This window comes from Homalodisca vitripennis, chromosome 5 (genome assembly GCF_021130785.1).
Source record: "Homalodisca vitripennis isolate AUS2020 chromosome 5, UT_GWSS_2.1, whole genome shotgun sequence".
In the NCBI taxonomy this organism is placed as follows: Eukaryota; Metazoa; Arthropoda; class Insecta; order Hemiptera; family Cicadellidae; genus Homalodisca; species Homalodisca vitripennis.
In genome coordinates this window covers 9,608,176-9,619,733 of record NC_060211.1, presented here as the reverse complement: position 1 = coordinate 9,619,733, position 11,558 = coordinate 9,608,176, and the positions used below count along the sequence as shown (strand labels likewise).

The 11,558-nt window shown below is 32.3% G+C and overlaps 1 protein-coding gene across 1 annotated transcript in view; it reads left to right on the top strand.

Moving 5' to 3' along the window:
• The first annotated feature begins 2,744 nt into the window (after positions 1-2,744).
• LOC124361781 (polyglutamylase complex subunit TTLL1) overlaps positions 2,745-11,558 on the top strand; it is a 16,821-nt gene continuing 8,007 nt past the window's right edge. Inside the window, exons 1-8 of the mRNA XM_046815753.1 lie at positions 2,745-2,894; positions 4,033-4,126; positions 5,427-5,561; positions 5,656-5,721; positions 7,364-7,479; positions 7,616-7,678; positions 9,641-9,827; positions 9,948-10,149. Of these exons, the coding sequence (XP_046671709.1) occupies positions 2,888-2,894; positions 4,033-4,126; positions 5,427-5,561; positions 5,656-5,721; positions 7,364-7,479; positions 7,616-7,678; positions 9,641-9,827; positions 9,948-10,149 (870 nt within the window). The 5' untranslated portion in view covers positions 2,745-2,887. The remainder of the gene's footprint in view (positions 2,895-4,032; positions 4,127-5,426; positions 5,562-5,655; positions 5,722-7,363; positions 7,480-7,615; positions 7,679-9,640; positions 9,828-9,947; positions 10,150-11,558) is intronic.

Sequence of the window (11,558 nt, the reverse complement as noted above, 5' to 3'; positions counted from 1 at the left end):
TGGCCTATGCATTCTATCTTTGTTATGGCAGTATCACCATAGGGCTTGGCTTCGCATACACTGGAGTACGCCTTGCTGTCTCCATCACCAAGGTATTCAAGGTAACGAGCCTCATACAATGCCTGCGAGCGCTGAAAAATTGCGACTGCTCCAGCAACTTCCATGGCTCCACTAGAACCTTCAAAGTTTGCGATACAGCCATCACCATGCGTGTTGTTTAGTCTATTAGTGCATCTGCAATATTTAGATAAAATCTCGATGTCTAGGACCTTACCGGTTGATAAAGATGTCACTGATACCACTCCATTTAAGTGAAAGGTGACCCCGCTTCTGCCATGAGCCATCAGCAGCTATAGCGAGGTCTCTGCAACCATCATTATCCGATACAGCTTCTTGCACAGCACTTTGCATTGACTTCTTACAACACTAACTCAGCAATTGAAACCCAAGTAAATGCTCATGTTCATGATATCTCAAAGGCGGAGGTGTAAGATTCATAAAAGCGCAAATTTTCTCCGCAGCCACTCTACCTTTGCCTATGTTACGCATAGCATAAACCAAACGAAGAATTTAGGTCATAAAATGTGTTAGGCCTATCAGACTTTGCTTCATTCTGATTAGTGTTAGGCCTGACTAATTCAGAGTTTGTCACAGTAATAGTGTTTTCACAATCAGAACAGCTGACTATAATTTTTGATGCTAGGCCTACAATGTGTTTTACTTTGTAAAACAAGTTGGCCATGGCAATTTTTTACACACTGAAACGTTACTAAGAGCCTCATTCAACAATCCTATATTAACTATACAGTTTTCAGGACTCATCATTTTCATTCAATTGGTACTGTTTCAAAAAAGGACTGACCTTCTTAGAAGATGCACTTTGAGGTCTTGGCCTATCCACATTTGGAGTATTGGTACCTCGATTGTTACTTGATCCTGAGAAACTAGGCCTAGGACTAGTTGGAGGGTTATGTTGATTTCCTTTGAAAACGCGTTTCTTGAAAGCAGGCTTTTGAACGTGGCATTATAAAATTCACTACACTTATAACAAAAAATACTCAGAACTCTCCACTAAACTCACAAAAAACCATAATCATTTACGTAATTTTCACTCTCTAAAACAGAAATGTCAGTAAACCAAAACATGTATGCTACCTAGGTTATAAGCAATTGGTTATAAAACAGATGTTTTGTTGGTTAGTGTAAGTTGTTGACATAACAAACTGTCACTGCCAACCAAATCATGAACATGACTGCAACGAAGTAGTACTATAACAGCACCATTCAAAGTGTGACTGCTACAGGCCCGAAACTGCCTGCAGGCCTATTTAAAAAAAAATATTTCGGACACTTCTAGTCATCATAAAAAAAAATTTAATACCACCATTGGTTATCGGGAAATTCCAAACTTTAATAAAAAAAAAAAAAAAAAATTTGTAATTTTTGAGATTTTTTACGAAGTGCTCCCCTTAAATGGCTTTATTAAATTACGTTACGTAAGCCTCATGTATACAGCTAAAAAATATGAGTGACCAATTGAGAACTTGGTAAACATTAAATTTACCGATACCATTCCAACTCAAAAATTCTGGTTTCAATGCATAATGTAGAAAGTTTTCACTGCCATATATATATATATATATATCCATATATATATATATATATATATATATATATATATTTAGTTCGATATATATATATATATATATATATATATATATATATATATATATATATATCTTCAATAATAAATAGGAGATATCAAACAAATTCGATATTTCGGCTTAAGCCGTCTTCAGGAAATTAAAAATTATAAATAAGGCTATAAGAACAAAATAAACATAAACATCAACACAGAAAATGAAAATTAAGATATACTATACATAAATATAAACACACACTGCACTTAGCTAAATAACAACGAGAAGTGACATTCGGTTAAAAAAAAATATCATACGGTAAGCATTCTTTAATGTAATTTCATTTTATAAAATAGCCGATTACTAATACATTCAAGATTTTAATTTAAAAAGTATAAATATTAAAAGATATTCTTCAGGTATTTGGACGTTCATTCTTAGAAGAAAAAAAAATTGGCTTTATTCCAGCTTCTTTCAGTCAAAGGAGGAATGAAATAATAAATTACGGTTATGGGATTCACTATAAAATCTATATTTTAACAGCAAGAACAATGAAAAATATGTTTACACTAAAACCAAAAAAAAAAAACACAAATATCTTTCAATTGTCAAAAATCCCAAGATCAAACCCATTTTTTTTTTATTAGAGTGATAGGCTAGTCCTTGTTCTGAAACTCGATGTTAAACCAATATTGTTTATTTCTTTCCATATACGCAATAATGAAGTTTATTGGAAGATACATAAACAATTAGGAAGAATGTTTTTTTATTAAAGCTGTGATTTGGTCTTGGAGAAACAAAGATTGTCTTTTGTTTTTCATTGTTTACGTTATGTTGCCGCTTCTAAATCTCTAGTTATATTAGTAATAGTGTATGTTTATATTACGATATCGACAACATCAATATTAGTTTACCTTTTTACCAATTAATGTGCATAGATTGTAAACTTATAATGGGTTGTTACTCAAAACTATAAATATATTGTAGAATAACAATTCAATATGTACATTATTAAGATAAGTGACTATAAGCGGTTGCAACGTAAACATATATTGCACAATAATGGTATTTTTTTACTTTACCGGTCACCAACAATTTCCGACTTCCTGATAAGGCAGGTAAAGGATATCCGGTTAGTTATGTATTTTTTATTTAGGTGGTTCACATAGCAACAGAAATGGCTTCTTCTAGCCAAGTATCAAATAATGATAAACAAAAGAATTCAAGTTTAAACTCTGGGTTAATCTATGGAAGGTAATTATTATTAGTGGATTAAGTGCTTTATATATTTTTCTAAATGTATAAGTTTTGTTGTTATCAATAATTATTAGCACATTTATATTTACTTAGCTATAAGTACAACTATGAACTAATTCTTTAGTGCGTTAAAGTGTTAACAATTAAATATAACATTTCTTTTATAATTGGGATAAAATGCAACATTTGCCATGGGAACTCTTCATGGTGTGTTGTGCCATGGTGATTAAAATGGTTCCAACCTTCCTTTTTTAAACAGCTTTATTGCAGGTAGAAAAAATTAAGGATACTTTTGGGTCAGTGTGACACTTTTTGATCGAAGTTTTTATAGAATATTTCTGAAAATTAGCACCTCTAACCTTAAAATATTTTCAAAAGACAACCCTTTTCATGATGGTCTTTTTTTCTGTAAAAGGAATGAACATTTTAACTAGAAAGATTAGTTTTTTCCACATATTCAAGAAGACTTCACATTATGTATGACATTTTAAAATTTATATATAAGTTACAAAACTAGTTTTGTAGGGTTTTTCACATATTAAAGACTAAGGATTGATTATGGTATGTAAACTTTTAAATCAATATATCATTATTGGAGGCAAAAATCATGACAAAATAGTTGTATCGTAATTTAACATTTTTCAGCACTCAGTGATTCCTTCTACAAAATAAGCTGATTTTGTATACAAAATCTACATAAAAATATTCAATTTTACTATCATAACGTTCTAAAATATGATAAAAGTTATAAAAACTCCCACCCACTCGTTAGACACACTCGTTTCTGTTATATTAACTAACTATATTTCTGTATGCACAAAAAATTATTCATCCATATTTTTTGTAAGATTAGCTGTGGCCAAATAGATCTGTAATATAAATCAGTAATATTATTAAAACTTCTTTCCAGTAATTGCTCACATCCGTTCAGTTAAAAAAGTCTGTACATTTATACTTTGAACAAGCTAATAAATACAACTTAGTAAAATTTTACTACATATGTTGAATATTCTCTACCTCGTTTGCAATCAATGCTCCATAAATGGAGAAACACTCGGTTCATTTCTATTTTTCTTTATTTTATCCACTTTATTTTAAAACCACAATGTTAAGCGACTTACTTGTTGTTTTTTAGTCAACGATGAAGAGGACACTGGAAATGAGTTTAATGAAAATTCACTTCATCAAAAGAAAGCAACGGATAAAGGCAACCGCATTGCCAGCTTAAGGTACACTTCTGGTGCAAGGTATTTTGTGAATACGTAAAATTTTGTTTAGTACCAGTTTGTGTAATACTTCCATAGCAGACTGCAAAAAATTAATAAATTCAGTATGCTATATTATTTTATTTACTTTAAAGATTGATATTTCCTGGTAGAGTATACTGTATTTTTAATAGATCCATTTACACATTTAGGGATATTTTAATCGTCTGTGTTTGAGATGCAGAGAATAATGGGTAAGAAATAGTATAAGAAACATGCTTAGTTCAATCAGACTTTCTGAAGTTTGAAAGTTATATATAATACACTGGAAATAAATACAATTAGTGAATGTAATTGATAATTTGTAGAATAGCTGATGATTCAAATTGTGAATATGTGTTGATGAAGGTGGTGCTAAAAGAGCATAATTTGTATACATTAAGTTCTTATAATTTCTTCTTAACAGATCAAAGTTAAGAAAACTGACAACACAACAAGGAAACACACTACAGAACTATTTAAATTTAATTATGTTTGCTATGAACTAGAAATCCCCTTCTAAAACATTTTTGAGAATTAACGTTGTAAAATTCACCTTTTATATTAACATATTATTTTTTGACAAAACAAAAATAAGTTAAATTCAAGCAGGAGAGCAACAAAATCAATCAAATATGAATATAGACTACTCTACAGGGGTATGGAATCTTGAAAATGTCTGGAAATTAACATTCTTTATCTAACATCCTTAAACATCCTAAAATCTGGCCCTTGCCATACGGTACCAGTATATCACATTTTGGAGAAATGAATTAATATTATTAGTATACACTATTTAGTGCAAAATGAATTCAGTATAGCTAGAATGAAAATGTATAACATTTTTCTAGAAAGGTAATATGCACTGGCTTGTAGTATAAGTTCATGTCCTTGCCTCACTGAAACATACATAGCAGAAAATTCCATTCATAGCCTCGATCTGAGGATGGAAGTGGTTATGTATGGACATTTATAGAGAAACGCAACATTGGAAACACAACACATTGGAAATAGAATTCACCATCAGTTAATTTTCAAGAGTTTCTAAAAATATCAAAATATGAGCTTGGGCCTGTTTATCTCTTCAAATATTTACACCACTGATTAATGTAATTTTTTAGAGTTTTACTTCATTTTTCTAATGTCTAAGCACTGTCCCATATAATGAGTAATTCACAACCGTATGCACTAATTAAATGTATATTGAATAAGGTGGAAATGAAATTTATATTATGTAAGTGAAACAGAGTATTTTTATGTACACTTGGTAATTATCTTGTTTTAGAGTCGGAAGTAGCATTGTTGAGAAAGATCGACGAGTTGCTTACTGTTCTGACTTGGATCGTTCAGTTCTTTTGACCAACTTCGAGAAACGAGGATGGGTTCATGTTGGTCCAGATGATGATTGGAATTTCTATTGGTACAGTACAAATCATAATTTTAATACAAATTACGTCTCTCATAATTTTTTAACGTATAGTAAAAACACTTATTATTAATATTTTATGTTTTAGGGCGGGGATGCATACTTGTCGGAATCTCTTCAGTGTAGACAGTGGATACAGGATGAACGAGAACCAGTATGTATAATTGCTTTGAGATAAATATATGTTATCAAATAATTTAATTTAATTACTACATATTTGTTTTTTATTACCATACAGTGTTTCAAAATGAATGTAGGTGGTTTAAGGCTTCGTAATATTTATTCCATTTGAATTACAATAATAAATTATACATGAAATGAAAGGGCGACTTATATTTGTCATAAAGCACACATTTAAGTTAATTCAGGCAAGTTTCCATCTCGCTGTTTGTTAAGTAATAGTTACAAGAACTGCTTCAATCTTTAAAATGGATAGGTCAGTTGTTAGCAGAGAAATATAGTATGATCCTTTCTGAACCCCAAAGGTAAAACTTACTTGTTGTTAAAATGCATGTAAACTATGTCCTAAATTAATATAAAAAGAATGTTTTTAATTTTTAGGAGAACTGTATTAGATGGTTAAGCTTAACCAAAATAGAAATACAATACAATTTGTTTTGGGAGGAGGCCAAAATTTTTGTTCTGTAAGTAAATATACATCGACATTGTTGAAGTTTCATAACACATTTTTGATCATTACACTATTGCATTACCCTAAATGAAACTTAACTTTATAGCAATATGTTCAATTCCTTAAATTTCCTACAGTTATCAAATTCTCTTGCATAGATCTGTAAGCATCTATACAATTTTAATATACTTGTTTTTGACCATATTGTGGTTATACTTAGCTGTATGAGACATGACTTTTTGTAGGCATACCACTTATCCAAAAGTTTATTATTTTTAATCCCTTAAATCCTCAGGAAAGTTTTTAATTGTAGGAGAAATTGTGGATTATTAGATGATTATGTTCTGAAAACGGATTATTTAACTTGTAGTAATAAATATTCCCTTTTCATTACAATTACCTTGTGTTATGCAATTTTATATCATAGTCATAGTCATTATTTCTTTATTAGTACATGAAGTACAGAGGCAAAATAGCCCTTTCTTTCATTGAACCCCAATAAAGACCTACTAGTAAACTAACAAATAACTACAGTAAAAAAATTAATCAACTTAAATCTGTTTATAATCTTTTAAAATTGTTTAAAAATTAAAATAAAAACTAAAACTAATATGAAATATTATTAAAACTTCTAATAAACAAACTGTTTGACCTTTCTTGGGCTAGTATTTTTTTTTTTATATATTTCAAGTGATATTTTACTTTTATTTGCCTAATGCATGGTTTATAGTTTTTAATTCAATTACTTATATTCCCAAAGTAAAATTATTCATAAAAATATAGCTTGGAACATGCATTTTATAAAATTTTTGAATACTTATGACAAAATTAAAATTAGGCTTTTACAATATTTAAATGAAAGTAATAAGAATTATTTGCTGAATTATTACTCTTATCAGCTGGTAGAGGTCTCTTCACAGAGTGCCCTTTAACATTATGACCTCAACAACAATACAATTCGTCCTTGGGCCAAGAGGAATTTATGTACCGGTACTAGGAGGTTTAAGTCTCTAGCATTTTTTTATCAGTAGCTATTGTACAGATGAATGGATAGGAGCAGACGGACTATGATATAAATTCAAGATCATGATTGGGTCCTTGATAATCAGCATGATAAAAGTATTGAATCAGGCCCAAAATATTTATAACTTGGTTCTTGTTTAAGGATGATTAACCATTTCCCTAACCACTATGAACTGTCACGAAAAGATCTGCTTGTGAAGAATATCAAACGATACAGGAAAGAAATGGAGAGAGAAGGAAACCCAATAGCTGAGAGAGGGGATGTCCCTGGACGTTACTTGCATCTTGACTTCATACCCATCACCTTTGTGTTGCAGCAGGTATATAATACAATATTGATGTTGTATAGTGTGAAATTGGAGAGAGAGAGAAGGATACCCAATAGCTGAGAGAGGGGATGTCCCTGGACGTTACTTGCATCTTGACTTCATACCCATCACCTTTGTGTTGCCAGCAGGTATATAATACAATATTGATGTTGTATAGTGTGAAATTGGAGAGAGAGAAGGATACCCAATAGCTGAGAGAGGGGATGTCCCTGGACGTTACTTGCATCTTGACTTCATACCCATCACCTTTGTGTTGCCAGCAGGTATATATTAAAATATTGATGATGTATAGTGTGAAATTGGAGAGAGAGAAGGAAACCCAATAGCTGAGAGAGGGGATGTCCCTGGGACGTTACTTGCATCTTGACTTCATACCCATCACCTTTGTGTTGCCAGCAGGTATATATTAAAATATTGATGATGTATAGTGTGAAATTGGAGAGAGAGAAGGAAACCCAATAGCTGAGAGAGGGGATGTCCCTGGACGTTACTTGCATCTTGACTTCATACCCATCACCTTTGTGTTGCCAGCAGGTATATATTAAAATATTGATGATGTATAGTGTGAAATTGGAGAGAGAGAAGGAAACCCAATAGCTGAGAGAGGGGATGTCCCTGGACGTTACTTGCATCTTGACTTCATACCCATCACCTTTGTGTTGCCAGCAGGTATATATTAAAAATATTGATGATTGTATAGTGTGAAATTGGAGAGAGAGAAGGAAACCCAATAGCTGAGAGAGGGGATGTCCCTGGACGTTACTTGCATCTTGACTTCATACCCATCACCTTTGTGTTGCCAGCAGGTATATATTAAAATATTGATGATGTATAGTGTGAAATTGGAGAGAGAGAAGGAAACCCAATAGCTGAGAGAGGGGATGTCCCTGGACGTTACTTGCATCTTGACTTCATACCCATCACCTTTGTGTTGCCAGCAGGTATATATTAAAATATTGATGATGTATAGTGTGAAATTGGAGAGAGAGAAGGAAACCCAATAGCTGAGAGAGGGGATGTCCCTGGACGTTACTTGCATCTTGACTTCATACCCATCACCTTTGTGTTGCCAGCAGGTATATATTAAAATATTGATGATGTATAGTGTGAAATTGGAGAGAGAGAAGGAAACCCAATAGCTGAGAGAGGGGATGTCCCTGGACGTTACTTGCATCTTGACTTCATACCCATCACCTTTGTGTTGCCAGCAGGTATATATTAAAATATTGATGATGTATAGTGTGAAATTGGAGAGAGAGAGAAGGAAACCCAATAGCTGAGAGAGGGGATGTCCCTGGACGTTACTTGCATCTTGACTTCATACCCATCACCTTTGTGTTGCCAGCAGGTATATATTAAAATATTGATGATGTATAGTGTGAAATTAGAGAGAGAGAAGGATACCCAATAGATGATAGAGGGAAACAGTAAATGATAGTTCCTACGATCAAACAACAAATACCTCAACACTTGCTACGGGTCTGGCCCAATGAATCACTACTGGAATCACTATTGATATAAAAGACAAATTATCTTCAATAGAGAATAAAAATAAAATTAAAAAAGCATTTCTTTTAAAACGTTTTCTCAAAATCATTAATATCTAAAAATAATTTAAATTGAAAACTAACAGACTAATTATTATAAATATTTTGAATTCAATAAATAAATTAAAATTATGCTTAAAATGGTCCAATTAATAAGATATTTCTGTACTTATTTTTAGCAACATATATTAAATCTTATTATCATTAACAAAATAATATGTTGTAAATGAGATAAAGTGGGTGGGGGTTAAGCGGTTATAACACATTGCTTAATTGATAGTTTCTCAAAGTATGTGGTCCAAAATATGGTTAATATATATTTGTTTGTTCCATAAACTATGTAAGTGATCTGCACACATTTTCAAGGCTGTGTCTCACACACATACACGCACGTGGGACAACAGGCTAGGATCTATACATTACTTAAGTGGATGTCCCCCAAGTTACAATTTAATCTTAATGAAATTACTTACATTTTTAACAGTATAGAATACAAACTTGTTTATGTGACAAATTTGTTTGAATTTCACTGTTTTTTTAAAGATTACAACATGTTTGTGGAGGAGTATAGAAAGAGTCCTCAAAGTACATGGATAATGAAGCCATGTGGAAAGTCCCAAGGAGCTGGCATATTTTTGATCAATAAACTGTCCAAATTAAAGAGATGGTCTCGTGAGAGCAAAACTCCTTTTAATCCATCTTTGGTGAAGGAATCGTATGTAATTTCAAGGTTAGTTTTTTCATTCAGCTTGTTAGTATCATCCAAATATTTTATAATCCTAGATAAGATAAAAAAGAATTTTATATGACTACTAGATATTACTGAATAAAAATTATTTTTGATTTCTAGGTACATTGAAAATCCATTGTTGATTGGAGGAAAGAAGTTTGATCTTCGTCTATATGTACTTGTTACGTCTTTCCGACCTCTTAAAGCTTATTTATTCAAACTGGGGTTCTGTCGGTTTTGCACAGTAAAATATGACACAAGTATTCAAGAACTGGACAACATGTATGTGCATCTCACTAACGTCTCTGTCCAGAAACATGGGGTAAGTTGTGTTGTGTTCAGATTTTATTCAGTATAGTAAACATTATAAAAAGTTACTATACCAGTAATTTCTACATTCCTATTTCAAGTTTTCCTAATAATATAACCGTTAAAAGATTTTTCTAGACATTTGCCATCGTTAAGTGATAAAAGAAATCAGTAACACTACGTTTCGAGACTTGAAATCTGATCTTTTCCTCAGGTGGGTAACTAACCACAATAACAGATAACTACAATCTAGGTTAAATAAACAAATTATACCAGAGCGTTGTGACACACATGTGAGGAATCAACACAACCATGTTGTGTGTCGACTCCATGCACTGTATCTTTAAAATATACATTTAATAAAAACAAACCACTAATTATTAAAACTGAACTGAAGAATACGAGTAGTGAGGTCTGCACTAACCGACCAACCAGAGAGAACTGATCAGAGGCCAACAAAAAAAGGTGATTGTAACAGCAGAAACAACATTGTTTATTTATTCACATTACATCAGTTTAGCCAACCTAACAAAAGGTTTCATATGCAGAATATAATAACCAAACCAGAGACAATATATGCTATGACCAACACCAAGGTACTGATTAAATAATAATCTAACTAACAATATTAAAGCGTATTAAAACTGTTAATAGTTCAGCCCTTTAAGAATACAGCAAATATTTAAATATATTACTTACTTACTCTTACTCCCAGGGCCATTTATATCGGAGGTGATATTTAGCCGCACCAACAAAGCTCCTCCATCTTGAACGGTCCCCTGCATCTTCCTCTGAAGCGCCCATCTTCTCCATATCAGCCTTCACCTGGTTCCACCATCTCACTTTTGGTCTCCCACGGGGTCGTCTTCCTTCTGGGTTACCGTACATTACCCTCTTCAGTTTGCAATTCCTCTTCTCTTCTCAAAACATGGCCTGCCCAACGGAGTCTTCTGCACTTTATTTCTCCTATTACATCCGTACTATTGTAGAGCTCCCTGATTTCTCTATTATGTTTTCTTCTCCATACCCCTTGTTCATATGATGGTCCATAAATTTTACGTAGAATTCTATTCTCGAAAACTAGAAGCTTTTTTCTCATCTTCTTATTTAGCCTCCATGTTTCGGATCCGTACAAAAGCACTGGACATATAATTGTTTTGTATATTCTAGTTTTAGTTTTGTGAGAGAGAGATTTGGTTGAAAGTATCCTATTGCATGCATATACACATCTATTTGCTGAGTTGATCCTATTTTGTATCTCTGGTTCATCTGTGTTTTTATTTGATATTGTGACCCCAAGGTACTTAAAGTTCTCCACTTGTTCGAAAACATGCCCATCAATTTGTAGGGGTCCTCCTCTTTGATTTTGATTCCTTCTAAAGTGCATTTATTTAGTTTTTGCATCAATTCATCTTCAACCCC